General features: G+C 39.1%; 2 protein-coding genes across 2 annotated transcripts in view; one reads left to right on the top strand and one right to left on the bottom strand.

Annotated features, from left to right (window-relative positions):
• SS18L1 (SS18L1 subunit of BAF chromatin remodeling complex) overlaps positions 1-3518 on the bottom strand; it is a 50862-nt gene extending 47344 nt beyond the window's left edge. The window contains exon 1 of the mRNA XM_020981503.2: positions 3356-3518. Coding sequence (XP_020837162.1) covers positions 3356-3424 — 69 coding nt within the window. The 5' untranslated portion in view covers positions 3425-3518. The remainder of the gene's footprint in view (positions 1-3355) is intronic.
• Positions 3519-4125: 607 nt separating this feature from the next.
• PSMA7 (proteasome 20S subunit alpha 7) lies at positions 4126-15249 on the top strand. The gene is made up of 7 exons (XM_020981505.2): positions 4126-4221; positions 8685-8811; positions 10474-10598; positions 11436-11558; positions 13449-13568; positions 14196-14258; positions 15011-15249. Exons 1-7 carry the CDS (start codon positions 4126-4128, stop codon positions 15101-15103), a joined length of 747 nt encoding a protein of 248 aa, XP_020837164.1. The 3' UTR covers positions 15104-15249.
• Positions 15250-18267: the final 3018 nt, after the last annotated feature.

Here is an 18267-nt window from a genome sequence, read left to right as displayed (position 1 = left end):
AGGTTTGTATGTCAAAATTAAAGGTGGATTCAGTAATAAATAACTATGCTTATTATACCCAGGAAGTTAGAACAACAGCAACAACAAGGAATTAGGAATTCAATGATCTGTCATCACATCTGACTTGCCAGATGTGAGTACCTTTCATATTTCCTATATATGCCTGTGCCTACAGTTTAACTTTCCTACAAAATCAAATTCTTCAAAGACCAAACAAAAGTCCTGTTGAGAAACTGCTTTCCCAACATTTTAAGCAATGTGCTATTCTAAACCTGGCACTTTTTGGGTCTCCTCAATCTAACTTGACAAATTCTTTAGTCTCTTGTGTTCTAAGTCTTCTGAGGCTCTAGGTCTAAAGTATAAAAACAAATTATTAAGTTCGAGGAACAAGGTAAATAATGTATTGTGTCACAGCAGTCCGTGTGAAGGATTGCTAAATGTTTCCACAAATATAAAAAGCAAATTAATAAGAAATATTGCCCACATTCAGTTTAAAAAAATCAATTCTATTTTCACTACTTGCATCTTGTGGCACTTCAGGGTTGACTTTCTAACAAGATTTTCCTCACAATAACCTTGAGAAGTAAGTAGGACAAGTATTCTTCTCACCATTTAACAACTGAGGAATGTAAAACTGCTCATAAGAGTGAGTTAAATAAACTCCATGATGACTGAGATAGAGTCTTAGCCAAAGTATATCTCTCCCATCCCGAGGCACAATAGTCTAGACAGTGTATTGTCCTAGAAAAAGGACTGGACTTGGAATCAGGAAAGACTTGGGTTCAAGTGCCATTTCTGGCACACATTTACTGGTGTAATCACAGTTAGTCAGTCAAGAAGCATTTATTAGGTGCCTAATATGTGCCAGGCACTGTGCTAATCACTGAGGATACAAAGAAAGGGGAAAAAGATAGCCCCAAGCTTTCAAGGAGCCCACAATCTAATGGGGGAGAAGACATACAGACAACTATATACAAAGATTACATATATACATACACACATATATAAATATATGTGCATATATATAATAACTTAAAGGTCATCTTAGAAGATTAAAAAGTACTGGGGAAAGTCTTCTTGCTGAAGGTGGGACTTTAGTTTAAAGGCCGCCATAGGCAAATCACAAACCTCTTTGATCCTTAATTTCCTCAAAACTGTAAGAGGAGATGATATTGTAGCTATCTCACCAGGTTGATGTGAGGAACAATTAGAGTATGTGAAATGCTTTGTAAAAATTGATAAAAACTGATGTACCACGATAGTCAGTTATTATTATTGTTTATTTAATTCAACTAAATTAAGTGACTTTCCCAAGACCACACATTAGCAGAGCCTAGACTTGGACTCAGATCTTTTACTCACATGCTAGCCTTTTTAATACTCTCTCTCCCTTCTCCCCACAGGTAAGCAGATATTATGAATCAAGCATTCTGTTTCAAGTGCATTACCATTGCTAGGATGGTGGAGATGCAAAGAGGAATGGCACTAACATTGCAATATTTTCTTTGTGTTTCTTTTGCCCCAACATCACATTTACAACATACATTTAACAGTAGTAGGAAATGTAATAATTAATAACATTTTTTCTGAATTGAAAACCCTGTAAAATAATCATAAAAATAAAAAGTTGTAATTTTGAGAAATAAATTTTATTTTAAAGACTTTTAAAAGGACGACAAAATCCATTTTAATTCGACTCCAAGAAATAATGCCAAACTTGGAACCAAAATTCAGAAAATTTTTGTCAAATAAGGAGGTAGGAAACTGAATGTAATAAAACAATTTAAAATAGGAATATGCATTGGTGATGCATTTACAAACACATATATACAAGGCAGTATGCTACGTTTATCCCAAGTTTTCTTTATAGGAAGCTCCAAGATTTAAAATACTCATATCCCTTTCTCAGCCTCAAGTCCTTGTGGCTTTGTATTTCAGCCAAGCATTTCAACCCAAGGTTGGAGTTTGGGGGAGATAAAGTTCAATCCTGCCTTCCCACACACCTGCACTGATACCTTTGCACTCCGAGGAGAAGTTACAAGGAAAAATTATAAGGTATTGCCTCCGTCCATCCATCCATCCATCCATCCATCCTTCCATCTGTTTCAGGGAAGTAACTGAGCTGGAGTGTCAGCCTAACCAGCCTGATGAGCCACCGGTCCCAATCACTCAACGGGAGGGGAGGATCCGTTGCTCGGGGCCGTCTGTAGGCTACAGAGATGGTTGGCTTGCCTTGGCTAGAAGACTCTGAGGAGCAGCCCGCTAGCTGCTCTCTTAACACAGACACCTTTTCGCATTCGCCATTATAACTGACAAATAGCTTGGGGTCTCGGTTCGGAAACGAGATTTTATTTCCCTGCCAGAGTCCCCATCCCCATCCTGCAAGGGCTGTGGGGCTGCTGCCAGATCGTAGAACCCCAGACATCCTGGGGACATGAGAAGGTGAACCCACTAGCATTATCTAATTTAAGGAAAACAGCTCGGTGAACCAGAAGTGCTCAGCACCTTGCATCATTTACAAGGCTCTCGGAAGAAAGAGAACCACGAGCTGCGACCGTCTTTGCCTCCGACCAACTTCCCAACTGCACTGCACAGCTCACTCGGGGCTTCACGAAGGAATCCTGGCCCAAAATTAAAAAGAAAAAACCTGCGACCTGCCCAACGTTAAAAAAAAAATTTATGACCTCCCCGCCTCCATTTCCAGAAAAGCTTCGCCCCCACCCCCGCCTGGGATTTCCAACCCCCCATAGTGCATTTGACTCAGACAGTATTAATCACACCTGCTGGTACCGACAGCGCCTTACAAAGCTGAGTTTCCAATGCATTCCCCCAGTTTAAAGGGGTAGAAAGCAGGAAAACAAACTTGCCGGGGGATTGAGGCAGCTCTGCTTCTTTTCCACAAAGAAATGACAAGAATAGCAACAACGTTGTCCCCGTGCAGATACTGCCACAGAGGCGTGTGTGCGTGCGCGCGTGTATCTGTTCACATTACCCATTGCAATGCGTGACGCCTGCTTGCATATAACTGCAATAGTTGCCCAGCTGCAATAATCGGATGCAATAGTTGCCCGGCTGCAAGAATGGGGATGCAGGACCCGGCAGCAAACCCCTGTCAGGATTCAATGACTGGTTGCAATAGTTCCCAGGGTGGCTTGCCGGTTTGCACCGATATGCACACCTTGCTTTGTTCCACCGCCTCCCTCTAGTTGTCCATCATTTCTATCCTCGAAATTCACTAGTTCTCCCTCTCCCCTGCCATTGTACGTTCATTAGCACCTCAAAATTCAGTTCCCCCCACCCCCACCGGGCTACGGGGGTTTTGGGGGGTGTTCCCCCTACCCCTTCAGGCTTTTACCTTCTGGATAGTTTGCTGAGTGACCTCCCCTTTGCCTCTAGGACGGACAGATGCAAAGGCCACCGACATGTTTCTCTCCGCGGGTTTCAATCTTTAATCATTGGGTTTTATTATCTGGCTCCTCTCCCTGTCCAAAGGTTTCTCATTCTCCGCAGTCAATGGAGGGGGGAGGGGGTGGGGGAGGGCACATTAAGGGGAGATAAGGAAGTGGACTCGACCATCCTCCGGCTGAGACTCACCCTCCAACAACAACAAACGCTGCGAATTCCACCCATGAAGTTCATTCAACTAAGTAAGGTCTCCGTTACCGAGAGCACCAAGTAGAAGAACTGCTCCTGAAGGCCCCAAAGCCTCAGGGTGCTCCCCTCCCTCTGGACGGTCAATAGTACGTTCCAGATCCCGTCGCTGGCGCACGGCCCCTTACGCTCTCCGGCTGTCTTACGCCAAGTGCGTACGGAAAGGCCAGTTGGGGCAAGTGGGGCTCGGCGGGGGAGCCAGACGGAGACGCCGCTGTGAATCGTGAGCGCCGCAGCGCTGCGCCTGGCGATGAGTGTGCGCTTTTGAGTCTCTCTTCGGGTGGCGTTAGGTTGGAAGCTTAGAGCCGGGAGGGCGGTTGGTGGCCGTTGGCTGGCGGCTGTCTGTGGTAGTCTTCTCACCCCCCACCCCGAGCCAGGCCCCAGCGCCCCTTCCTCCCCCTCCTTTGCTCTCTCCCTCCTTTCCCTTCTTCCCTCCATCCTCCGGAGCCGGCGGCGCCTGCCTCCCCGAGGGAGATGAGTTACGATCGGGCCATCACGGTCTTCTCCCCGGACGGGCACCTCTTCCAAGTGGAATACGCTCAGGAAGCGGTGAAAAAGGGCTCGACCGCGGTGAGGATCGGGAGCGGGCGCAGGCCTGGGCCGCGGGGACGCCGAGGGCCGGGAAGGAGGGGACGGGAGGGGAGGGCGGGCGGCTTGCGAGGCGAGGGTGACGGGAGGGGGACGTTGGCCGCGGCCGTGAGCCGAGCCAGGGCCCGGACTGACCGCCCGGCGAGTCTAATGACCGTCCGGTGGTTTAGCTGGGATCTGGCTTCTGGGAACAGCGCTGCACATGGCCGCTCGCGGGGCGGGCCCCGGGCCTCAGGCCCGAGGCTGGACGACCCTTCCGGAATCCAGCCCGAAGGAGGCCGGGTCTGGCGGGGCCTCTGCCGCCGGAGGTTTTAGTGACATTTTTCTCAAAGGAGAAGGGCACGTGTCCTGGGCGTTAAGGGGAACGTGGGCTCTCAGGTTGTGTTGGGCCGCGGCGGGTGAGGTAGGCCTCGGCCGGGGGACAGGGCACGGCCTCCGAGGAGGCTGCCCGGCACCCCGCCGCTTTGCTGACTCCACTGGGAGAAGCGCCTGGAGCGGGGAAAACCCATCTAATACGGGGATAGCTCGGATAAGTGGATTCTGTCACTGAAGTACTCCATGATTGTTGCCGCGGACAAAGAATCCCACAAACACGGAATTGCCCTCAGAAATACCTTTAAAAATCATTTCGATACGTTCCTATGTGTTTTATGAGATGTCTAACTAGATGAACTTTGAAACTAATTGTGACACCCACCCATCCCCAATTTAATGTTTAAAATTTTTTTGTGTATAGGGTTTTGAGTTCACGTGATTTATGGGAACTGAAAAATAGGTGGTTTGCCAAAGGCCACTGCAAGAGATGGTGTTTGAACTTAGTAGAAATGTGAAATTCTGTCAACGAATTCATTTCTGGGATACCGGCCGAGGCCTACCTCACCCGCCGCGGCCCAACACAACCTGAGAGCCCACGTTCCCCTTAACGCCCAGGACACGTGCCCTTCTCTCACTTTTGGGATATTCATGCTGTGTATTCCATCCCTTGATGGTTGCGAATAGAATCTATATTCCATTTTTGCCAATAAGTGGGAAATGTTATTTGCACTTAAAAAAACCCACTTAAGTCACCGGGCTGGCACTGAAGATGCAAGGAAAAGTCACAGTTGCTACCCTGAAGCAGCTTGCCATTTAAGAAGGGGAACATAAGTATCTTGTTATTGAAAGTGTTTCTGTATTAATTCAAATGAACACAGTTCCTGTGCCAAGGTACTAGGAGTCCTCTCCCTTGAGTCAGTGTAAGTGTTGCTTTGTTGTAGGTTGCATTTTCATAAGCTCTGTTTCGAAACACCACTATGGAATTGCTTTAGGATGTGGGGAAATTTTCTTGTTGTTGGTCTGTTGAGGAAAAGAAAGAACTAAGTCAGTTATGTGGCCTGCTGACTTACTAGGAAAGTGGATTTTCCCAAAAAGTCTGAAGACTGAAAATTGATTTCATTTTAGGTGGAGGCATAAAACAACGTATTCTAATTGAAAATGGAATTGGGAGCAATTGTGAAAACAAGACCAAATAAATTTGCTTTCGTTTTTATGGTCTTTCCTACTCACTTTGCTTAGATAACTAGACTACCATTGTCATATTTAAAGATTAGTGACCTTTGTTCAAAAACCTGCTGGTAATTGTCTTCCAAGATGCTTTAGAAAGGGAATTAAAAGAGCTAAAGAAAAATGAGTGTGAATTATTAAGATTATCTTTCCTTCTGTTGGCTTTCAGTATTCTCAAAATCGGGTTAACTGCTTTTCCAAAGCATTAGTCTGAGATTGACTAACTTGCCATCTTTGTTGGTTTCACTTTTGCACTTGAGACTGGGAAAGCTGAGTTTCACACGAACAGTTATATCGAAGTTGCTGAGACTTGATGGTACAAAGAGAGAAGCTAACATTGACTCAGTCTAGGAATCAAGTAGACAGTTCAAGACCAACATTCTGACTTAGTTGTGTTTTTTTTAAAAGCAGGTGAGTTAGATGGATAGAAGACAGGCAGCCCTTGAAATTTACTGATTTCTCCTTTGCCAGGGAAAGCAGTGATAGTCAAAGATACAGATGAATATAAAGCAAAGAATGGCATTTAGACATTACCATTAATACAGTTTCCAGAACAGGCTTTGGGACTAATAATTTATTCATTCTTGGGTCTGACTTTTCTGCCATAATAAGCCCTTAACTGCTGGATGCTTAGTGTCAGGTTGTCCTCTCATGTATATGCATTTTGTGCCTAATCATGTGTCTTGTTTTGCCCAATGAAATTTTGTACTATAACTACATTAGTGCCATTTTTGAGATGAAATTCATGAAGTCTAAAAACTTGTTAGTTTTCAGTGTTCCTCAAAATGTCTGATGCTTTTCTCCGTCAGCTAGGGTTTTTTGTACTAGTTCAAGAGAGTGGGGTGGAGAGAGGTAGGAATTTTGAAAGTGTTTTCAACTTGTGAGACTAAAATTCTTGTCTTTGATATACAAGATATAGTTACTATTATAAAACAGAAAGTAACTTTTACTTTCAGGACTCAATTTTGCCTTTTCCTGAGTCTATTTGCCTGGGTGATGGACCCATTTTTATTTATCTTTCTGTTTTGGATTTGGGGTAATTTTCCCAGAATTTTCAGTGGTTGATGGAAGTGTTAGTAAAACCCCCAGTAATTATCTTCTTTACTGATACAAATGGAAAAAGGAAACATTTGATCCCCAAATAAAATGTTAATAATTAGGCATAATTGTCAGTCTTTTGATAAATCATGATATATTATAGTTTGTGTTGGTGTGGCAGTGCAGCACAAACCGAATTTTTTTTGTTTCAGGATTTAGTTATTTGGTTATATTCAGAGGAATGGGATTAAGAGCATTTTATTTGCATATCATAGGAATAGTATTTAAAATAGAGTAGCCATTAAGACATCATTTTATCATAAAGAGCTTTTTAACTTGAGAGTTTCTCCCTTGGAGAAAATAATGCACTGAGTAAAACTGAAGTAGTACAGATAGGGTAAGACATCTCAGGATCATTTCTTTCTCTAATTATGAGTGTCAAGAAACTTAGGAAATTATCGCTTAGTAAGTAAAGTATTAGGTGGTTCCACTCATTAGTATATAAGATATTAATATTTGGTAAAGTCTTTATAAGTAGACCTTTTGGATGAGAAGCAATTGAACTAAACAACCCTGTGTTTGATAAACCTGATAACAGAAGTGGTGGTAGAGTGGGGAGGACTCCCTATTTGGCAAGAGCTGCTAGAAAAATTGGAAGGAACTTAGGTATAAATTAGTTATAGATCAACAGCTGGCCATAATAGAGTCAAATAGAACTGCAACCTGAATATTAAATATCACACCCTTTAAAAAATCAGAAGATAACCTAGTCAGGTATTTTTTACAGCTGTGGATAGGGAGAAAAAGTTATATGCAAAGAAGGGAATAGAAGTTATTACAAAAAATAAAATAACTTCAATTATAAGAAATTGAAAAACTTTTTCACTATTGAAATCAGTACAACTTAGATAAGAGAAGTCATCAATTGAGGGGGAATCTGCAAGATATACAGAATTAACATACATACATATACATATATATTATATATATGTTATATATATATGACAGTAAAAACAGTTTTTCAGTGAATAAGTGGTCAAAGGATATGAACAAGCAGTTCTTAAAAGAATTTCAAACTTAACCATATAAAAGGTTGTTTCAAATCACTGTTAAGAGAAATGCAGGTCAAAACAATAATTGAAGTTTCACCCAGAAAATTGGCAAAGATGACAAAAGATGGGAATAATCAATGTTGGAAGGAAAGATGAGCATACTAATTTTTGGTTGGTGTAACTGTTAAATTGGTACAATCAGTCTGTAATGAAATTTGGAATTATGTGAACAAAGTGATTAAATTGTCAGTGCCCATTGATTCCAGTGCTGGGCAATTGCTCCAAGGAGGTCGAAGATAAAAAGGTCTAATATTCTCCAAAATACCTATAGCAACATTCTATTGTAATATCAAAGAACAGAAAACAAAGAAATACACATTGATTGGGGGACTGGCTAAATAAATACTGGTACATGAATGTAATAGAATAAACTGTGTTATATGAAATAAAGAATATGAAGAATATAGCAAGGCATAGGAAGATATAAACCAATGCTAAGTAAGTGGAACTAAGGAAAAGAGTATACACAATGACTACAACATGTAAATAGAAAGAAGAATAATTTTTTAAAAAATAGACCACATAAAATAAATGTTGCCAACCTTAGTGGCAGATATTCAGTTTGCCTAAGACAGGGAAAGAAGTTAAATAGCCAGGAGGGTAATAAGTAGGAGGAGCCTTGTGGATGTACTCATATGCCCCAAGAAGGCAGCCATCTGAGGGCATGCCCTGCATTGGTATCTGGGTCTTAGATCTACATTGGGCGTGACAACCTGAGACCATATTTTATCAAACTTGTTGAATTTATTGAAGGTTGGTGTACGAGGAAAAGATATTGTTGTTCTTGGTGTAGAGAAGAAATCAGTGGCTAAACTACAAGATGAAAGGACAGTGCGGAAGATTTGTGCTTTGGACGACAATGTCTGCATGGCATTTGCAGGTATGGTTCTTATGAGACAATAAACTTGTTCTGTGGTGTCCCCATATTTTTTTATTTTTGGTTTGGTTTTTGTTTTGTTTTTCGTGAGGCAGTTGGGGTTAAGTGACTTGCCCAGGGTCACACAGCTAGTAAGTGTCAAGCATCTGAGGCTGGATTTGAACTCAGGTTCTCCTGCCCATATTTTTTTTAAAGAAGACTTTGTGGTTAAATCAAGGATGACTTACTTCAGCAGGACAAGTAAATTTGCTAATTATATAAAATAACATATCTAAAGAAACTTAGTTGTGGGTCTAAAGGAAAAAAAAGTCATGGCTATGTTGTGATTTGAGTGTGACTCTCATTCTTAGTCAGTAAACATTTATTATGTACTCATTATATGCCAGGCACTATGTTAAGTGCTGGGGAATACAAAGAAAGGAGCTCACAGTCTAATAAGTAGCTGCTGCTGCCTTCCTTACTAATACATAAGCAATACTGTTTCTTTTGTACTAAATGAAATCGTCTCTGGATATAAGGATGCTGTACCCTGCCTTTTATTTTCAGCTTTTCTTTGGCAACTGTGTCATCAAACTATTTAAGAATCAGGTCAGTCTAACCAGAACATACTTATTGGGAGAATTTAACTTTCATGTTAGTGATAGAACTTATTTTAACTTAAACAAATATAATGGATGAATATACACAAAATAGGAATTAGATTGGGATTATTTGCTTCACAACAGTGTCACTTTAATTAGAAAACTCACAGAGTACATTATAAAGCATGCTGTAATGCACCAAAATGGGATTTATTAAGTGGCACAGTGGATAGAGTGTTGGGCTTAAGAGTCAGAAATGCCTGAGTTCAAAGGAAGCCTGTCTCAAAACACTTACGAGCTATGTGACCCTGGGCAAGTCACTTAATCAGTCTATGTTTCCATTTTTAAAACAGGGGTAATGATAGCATCTGCCTCACAAGGTGATTGTAAGGATCAAACGAATTAATGAGTTTGTGCTTTGCAAATCTTAAAGTGTCATATGCTATCATCATTATTGTTGTGAGGATCAAATAAGATGATATTCATAAAGTGCTTAGTATAATGTCTGATATGTAGGTGCTTAATAAATGCTTATTACTTTCGTTCCTATTATTACCATACAGAAGAATGTTTGTGATTGTGAACTCAGGTATATCTCTATATGCAGTGCTGCTCTGCTTCTGTATATAACTGAGTTCCTAATGAAAGATATATTAAGGGGCAGCTAGGTGGTGCAGTGGATAGAGCACTGGCCCTGGAGTCAGGAGGACTTGAGTTCAAATCCAGTCTCAGACTAGATACCTGATACTTACTAGCTGTGTGACCCTGGGCAAGTCACTTAACCCCAGTTGCCTCACCAAAAAAAAAAAAAAAGATGACACGAAGCTTGTAACCAGTTTTTCTGGATTGCTTCTTTAATCTTCATACTTGTTCTCTAGAGGAAAAGGGGTGAGATTAACACTAGTTTCAGTAATTCTGCATGACTTTGATGGTAAGTTTGAGCTGCACTAGTTTTGGGACAAGGATAACAGAGAATCATTGATTAAAATTTCAAAAGATTAAAGATGAAACTACTATCATTTTCTTGTTATTGAGCCAAATGAAAAATTTGGGTCAAACTAAAATGCCTTTCTGCTGCTTGTAGGGCTCACTGCTGATGCTAGAATAGTTATAAATAGGGCTCGTGTAGAGTGCCAGAGTCATCGGCTCACTGTGGAGGATCCTGTCACGGTGGAATATATCACTCGTTACATCGCTAGTCTGAAGCAGGTTTGTTTCAAAGTTCTATACTGAAAATGTTCTCTCCAATGATCACTTTATATGGGGATTTTGAACATAGATTGTACTACTTTGTAAAGGAAAACAGAGGTGTTTTTTTCCCCTTTTGTGGCATGTTTCTCCTGATTATGTGTATGTCTAGTTCATTTTTTTTTGTAGAGGGTCTTAAAGGATCCTGTGACTTTTCTCCTTAGAAAAGATAAAATTTTAAACTTTTATTTTGATCATTTACAAGTTGGTAAAGTGTCATGTATTTTTTACTCAGGCGTAATCAATTTTTTCTGAAAGCAAAAGTATTTGCTTATGACCTTAATGCAGATGCTTTATTACTCTGAGGTAACCAGAAGCTTAGATACCATAATTTTAATCACTACTGAAACCTGTTTACCTCTGTGGCAAAATATAATTGGCCCTTAGAGCTTCTTTCCTCTACACAAGAATCTTTTTTTTTTTAACTAATCTTTGTAGAATGTTAGTTTTAAAATCCATCACCTTGTATTTCTGGGTGACTGAGACAACTGATTTGTCTTCATTTAATAGGAATCCAGGTACTATGATAAAGTTGAAAGATGAATAAACAGGGAAGAATAAGAGCTGAAGCAATCAGTTTACTTTGTCATGCTACTGCAAATTTTCAGAAATGGCCATCACAATTCATAAAATCATCATTTCACTATACTTCTTGTAGTAAACTGAGCCTGTGTCTGAAATGGCAATTTTTATGGTTTTTTTTTTAAATTTCCTCCTGGTCTTTGCTGGGTTCTTTTATGTTAATATTTTGTGATGAAGGGAAGACAAAGCACGTGTTTTATTTTTCCTCCCAACCAGCGTTATACACAGAGTAACGGGCGCAGACCTTTTGGCATCTCTGCCCTTATTGTGGGATTTGACTTTGATGGAACTCCTAGGCTTTACCAGACAGACCCCTCTGGCACATACCATGCATGGAAGGTGAGTGATCAGCTGAAAGGAAAGATACAGAATAGTCTCCTGCAAAGCCTTATGAAAAGGGTTGTCTTTTTTCCTCAGTGCTATTTACACTTGTTGCATCTTCAATTCTGAACCAGTAAATGGTTAAATAAAGACTAAAATGATCTGCTTTATCATAAATTTTTTTCTCTGTATTGTGAAAACTACATACCTAGATGATATGCCCAAAACACCTTTAATGATGTAGCAGTAAAAATTGTGAAAAGGTGTAGTTGGCTGTGATACAGTTAACATATTGTATTAGAGAGGGCGAGTGTCTTGCCCTGAGTTACTTAAAGCATAAATAGTAGAAAGTAGTAAGGAAGATGAACATTTTACACTTTAATTTCTTCTTGTTTTTTTGATAACAGACCTGTTATTGTATTTAGGGAAAGAGAAAGCTTTAGCTTTCTGTTTAAATAACATTCTTTGCAGGAAAAATTAGGATTTCATGTCTTGAAGAGATGCCTGCTATTGGAGGTTATTCTATCAATGCTGGCATGTGGTTGCCTTTATTAAATTCCTTATTAGGTCACTATTGATAGATACTGCTACAAGTAACAATAGCTGAGTATAATTTTGATTGAGCATAGGGTAGAAAAACATTTCTCCAAAACTGTCCCCCTCCTTTCCACCAATAAAGGTGATATCACTAATCTGTCTGGTACCTTTGACAGGTGGAATGAGGTACATCATTAGTCCTCATGACTTTTCCACTTAGAAAAGTTAAAATTTTAGCTTTTATTCTAGTCATTTGTAAGGTTAAATTATAGAAGTGCTTGCTATAGATTTTTAAAATTGTACGTGTAAAATTACAACCCTCACTGTACTCCCAAGTTGAATTCCCCACAGTATACAATCCCTGAAAACAGCAAAATGAAAAATATTAAGAGTGATGTCAACTAGATGTGCAATAGTTTTCAACAAGTTTGTATTCTCTAAGTTAGTATAAAGTTTACCAGTGGTTTTGATCTGGGTTTTGTTGTCATTGAGGTAATGTGATTTAGTGGCTTGTTAGCAAAGTTCAGGCACATAGGTGCTTAATGTTTATTGACAATTATTACAAAGAGCCCTGGACTGAATCAGATGATCTAAGTTTGAGTCACAGCTTTGCCAGTAATTTTCTCTGTGACTTTGGTCAAGTCTTCTGTGGGCCTTAGTTATTGTAAAAATAAGAGGGGGAGAGAAGAGGAGGAGCTAAGACTTAGATCCAAATGTAGACCAAAAGTGATTAAAAATATTATTGGGAAATATTTAACAAAATGAAAATAGAACAAAGAGGATGTTAAGTAATATATGGTTTTCTAAGTCAATATGTAGCCTGCAGGGATCCTGATGTACATTTTAGTAACCCTGTTTCTATTTGAATTTTGACACCATTGGACTAGATGATTTCTAAGGGCCCAATAACATGATGATTCTATATATGAAGATGACCCCCATCATCAGTAAGGCATACTTTTTGAGTTGATTCCAGTGAGTGTAATTGCATTGGTATTTTTGCCTGGGTTCTCCTGTAACCCACAAGAACATATTTGCATTTCTGTTTAGATTAGGTTAGGAAATACACTGCTAGACAGGAACCTTAGAAATCTTATCTATTCCCTTTACAGATGAAGAAACCAGGCTAGTGACAAAGTGATTTCACCTATAAAACATAGTAACAATATAGATCTATTCACTCCTAGAACCATTGTGGTTTCCCATTTTTTTGCACCTGGGGTAGAAATGTGTCCCTGAAACTGACTCACACAAGGATGAATCCAAGATCTTAGCCAGTTGTACTTAAAGGTGTGTTTACTGGATATTTTATTCATTCTTTGTTTTTTCGCATTTAGCTTCAGCATGGTGAATGACATGTATCTCTTTCAGGCTAATGCTATTGGTAGAGGAGCCAAGTCTGTTCGTGAATTTTTGGAGAAGAACTATACTGATGAAGCCATTGAAACTGATGATTTGACCATCAAACTTGTTATCAAGGCCCTTCTGGAAGTGAGTTTGATAGTGGAAAGTTTCTTTTTGCTCTAACTTGCTTTAGAGAACTAGGCTGCCATGATTCCCTTCCTCCTTTTAAGCCCACGAGAAATGTCATTAACAGTCACTACCAATCATATGAGCATTTGTGAGGATATGAGGCCATAACATTCCATTAATTATTGCTTATACATACTTTTCCATTATCTTATATGTAGTATAGCCAATTCTCCATTAGTGCTGGGATTAATATTTCCTTTTTGAAACATCACAGTTACTTCTCAGCCTTTCTGCTATTGCCTTTGTGGGGAGGTATTTCCTTGTTATCATCTCTAGCAGAAAAAGGAATAGGAAAAACTTTTATTCCATATTAGCCAGTTTTTGTCTGGTACAGGAAGTCAACACGTTTAAAGAATGTTTTGGAAAATATATGAATTTTGGTTATCCATGTAACTCCTGCTTTGGGTCCTAGTAATACCTGTTTAGTTCAAATATGCTTAAAAACACTGACACACAACACACATTAAATAAGGTTATCTAGATTCTTGTGTCAACGTGGAGGAATAGAGAACCCAAGTGAGGGAAGGCGAGAGGGGAGCAAAAATGTCCTCACACTCTATTCTTTCTCCTTGTTCCCTATTACAGGTGGTTCAGTCAGGGGGCAAAAACATTGAACTAGCTGTCATGAGGAGAGATCAGCCTCTTAAGGTAAATACCAAAGTTTCCTATTTCTTCTTTGGTCCATCCAAACTCTTCTGCTTACTAACCCAAAGACCTAAAAGTATTTTAAAAGTTGGGACTGCCTAGCTTTAAAGTGGGGTTTTTCTTGCCTGTTTGCCTCTCTTAGTCCTCCCTCTGGGCACTGTGTTGACTTAGTTGGCTAAAAAGATAGATTGTTCCTGTCTATGCCAGTTGGCTTTCACAAACAGCTGGTGGAGAAAAACCACAAAAGGTTCTAATCAACTGAAAATAGGTATTTAAGTACTCAGGAAATATGGATAATTTCATAATATACTATTATAAAATATTTGTGATGGCTGTTAAGAACATGAAAATATTTGTTAGTTGGGTAAGGGAAAGTGTTGCTAGATTTGGAGTTAGTGTACCTAGGTTTGAATCTAGGTTTTGTTACTATCTGTGACCCTGGTCAAATCATCACTTAACCTGTCTAGGCTTTAATGTTCATATCTGATGATCTCAGGTATGATATAAAAAAAATTTCCCCGCTTTATTTCTAAAGTGACAGGCTGAGAGTCAAATCTGTCTTGCAAAACGAACAGTAGTTGGGGCAACATAGCATCTCAGGTTTCCATTTCCAAATATGAAAGGGGACAGATATTCTAATTTGGTTTCAGTCTGGTAGTTTTTTCCATGAAGAATTGGGGGGAAGAGATTTCTGGCTAAGACTTAGGGCTCAGGACTTATTAGGATGATAACAAATGGAATCTTTCTTTTGTTAGATTTTAAATCCTGAAGAAATTGAAAAGTATGTGGCTGAAATTGAAAAAGAAAAAGAAGAAAATGAAAAGAAGAAACAAAAGAAAACATCATGATGAGTGAAATATCCGGTTGCTTTAGCTATTTGTTTTTAATCCATTCAAATCATGGTGATTCTACAAATGACAAGTAGGCAGCTCCAGTCCATTTATTCATGTTGTACCTCCGAGTGACCTACAAAATAAATCTATGTATTTTTTAAGCTTTTCCCCCCCTTATTATTTGGACTTATGAAAAGAGTGTTTACAAAAATGCAATTTTTACCACCTCTGCAATTATATATCTGGATGTTCATTCTTTATTTAGTACAAGTATCCCTGACCATTACTCATATATCCCTTTATTTGCCAGTCTGTACACCAGATTTTTTTCCTTTATGATATAAGCATGTGGACTTAACTAGCAACTCTCTTCTATAGCACTTTTCACATCTAGCCTAGTAGTCAGATTTGAAACTGAATTTTCACTGAGATTATCCCACCTGATCTTCATGTGTCCCCATTTGGGTGGAACATGGGAGAAGGGAGGCAGTCAAAGCTTCCCTGCTTTGAATGTCAGAAGCACCAAGGGCACTCTCTTAGGAGAGTTACCATTGTTGACCATTTAAAAGAATTTTTGAGCATTTTCAACAATGAATCTCTTACTTCGAACAGGTTACCACTTTATTAGGAAACAGACCATTTACTGAGACCATATTTATTGGAAGATGTTCAGTTAATTTGATATTTATATTATTGGACTAATGTTTCTTTCCAGTTCTCAAAACCTTTTTTGTCAGTTCTTTTGTCCCAGCTTGTTAAAGATAACTAGGAGTTTTCTAATTAAGTCATCCTGCAAAGAACAGAGGATAATGAACCAAGCAAGCATGGTTCTAGTGCTGCTTTATATCCTCTGTGCTCCAGGACACATTAGTTCACTTCTCTAGATCTCCCCTGAAGATTTGGAGCTCTTTCTCCAAAATTCTCAATCTGTTAAAAACCCTCACCTTTGCCATCCATTAAGTTGCTTCTGAGCCTGATTGTCCAACATAGGTACAAGCCAAAACGAGTGACATGTTTAAAATTGAATAGCAACACTAGTCACAGATGAGAAGCTGTCCAGCTTAAATATATTTAGTCTGCACTGGAGAAAAGCAGTGCTCATTCCAACAATTAAGAAAACTTGATTATCAGAGTTTATGTTCACTTGGCCACAAGAATTACAAATGGTTGTAATTTTATTACCAAACATATGAAATGTGAAAATCAGTATCAGGCTTAGCCAAGTCTTCCTACTAATCAATAATGTTTGGTTGAAAGAATGAGAATATCTATAAGCAGCTATTAAAAAAACCCAGAAGGGACAATTTTAAAAGCACACCTCAAAAATCTAGCAATGTATTTACATGATTTCATTGGTTTTGATACAGTACTAAATAAACAGATTCAAATCCATCAGATTATAAAAAGTTTTTGTTGGCTTCCTCATTGCTCTCTCTCAGAGTGGGACATCTTTTAAGAAAATACAGTTAACAAGGATATCCCAGTTCCATGGAAATGGGAAAAGACAGTGTGTACAGTTCCTTATAACTCATGCCTATATCCTTCAGGTGTATGCTAATTATGCCAAATTAATCACTAAAGTAACATCTCAACACTTAATTTCTAGGGGATAAAGCTAACATTTTTTCTTTCAGGCTAAGATTATATCTGCTTTTATCACAGTGTATGATTTAATTGACCCCTGTTAAGACCCAACATTAAGGCTTAACTGTGCAACTAGATTTCTCGTATTGGCTTCTTGAAGCCAATTAACATAGATCTAGTAAGATTTGCTTCTCTGGGCCATACAGAAAGAGGCTAAGTCCAAAGTTGCCTTCCTGTTCTTAGCAGTTGTTTCACTATTTCCTTAAAGCCAGAATTTTGAGGGGCTTGAACTTTGTCTCTCAAGAATGGGACTAGTTGGGAGATCTCAGGCTAGTGATTTGCTTAATTACTTATTAGGAAACTTAAAAAATAAAGTGAAGGAGTTATCAAGATAAGATTTAATGTGAAAAAGCCTTGGGGATGGAATAGTAAGATTGCAAACTCAACTATGACTGACGGCGGAAGCAGCTAGTTATCTTAGGCTTCATTAACGTTGCATAATATACAGAATGAACAGGCTTCAAATAGGCTGTTCAGGCCTTTGTCTGGAATACTGTTTAGACTTTTAGGTACCATGGGTTAGAAAGGACAAGCTCCAGCAGGAGCTGTCTGAGAAGAGAACCTGAAACTTATGGCTACATTAATAAAGATTATTTTTTAAACCCAAACAACTAGGGATTGTTAAGGCTTATGGAATTTAAAACTAGAAAGAACCTTAAGATATTACCAAAACTCCTCTTTTTACACACGTGGAATCCTGAGGCCAGGAAATGAAAAGTGACTTGCTCAAAGTCACACAGGTAATAAACAGGAGAACTTGGATTTGAATCCTAGCTGACCCCAAATCTAGTTTTCAGAAAGAGGGCATGTTATCCACCTAACAGGTGATGGCTTTAAGGTGCAGAATTGAGTAATTTTTGGACATTGTCAATTTGGGTATCTGTTTTACTTGACTACGCATATTAACTACGAGGGGTTTTTTTTTTTGGTTTGTTTTGAGGATTGGGGAAATGAGGAAAATGCTTGTTGAACAGTATTTATAAGTCACATTAAAAAGAATAAAAGGGGTGAGGAAAATGCAGGTAGATGATGCCAATCTAGAAGTGTGCCATTTAGGGCTGTCATGGGAAAAATTTGTTTGTGGTTCCGTAAGGCCCATATTGGAGCAGTGACTAAAAGATGAAGTGTGACATAAGGGAAGAGCTGCTAATCACTAAAATAGAATGGGATGCTTGGGGAGGGAATTAGTTCCCTAACAGTGAAAAATCATTGTCCAAAAGTAAACAATACTATTATTGCTTCTTCTCTACCTCAAGCATAAAGGTTTTGTTACCCACACTACTAGGTCAAGAGGGAGGATAAATAGGAAACAGTCTCATTTTAGGTTGAATTTTAGCTTCTCTATTGTTGAAAATCTTAAACGTGTACCAAAAGAGACAACTTATCTTTTTCCTCATAGCATCTCTTCTCCAGTTTAACCACTAATGTGAAAAAGCCTAAGGAGGTAGAACAGATAAGCTACATATAAATCAGTAGCTGCCCTGAAGCAATCAAATGACTTAGGGAACATACGATAAAGTCAAGAAGAAAAAGTA

This window comes from Phascolarctos cinereus, unplaced genomic scaffold (genome assembly GCF_003287225.1).
Source record: "Phascolarctos cinereus isolate Bilbo 61053 unplaced genomic scaffold, phaCin_HiC Scaffold_2;HRSCAF=192, whole genome shotgun sequence".
Taxonomy (NCBI): Eukaryota; Metazoa; Chordata; class Mammalia; order Diprotodontia; family Phascolarctidae; genus Phascolarctos; species Phascolarctos cinereus.
The sequence above is the reverse complement of the archived record's forward strand: the minus strand, read 5'-3'. Positions and strand labels throughout refer to the sequence as shown.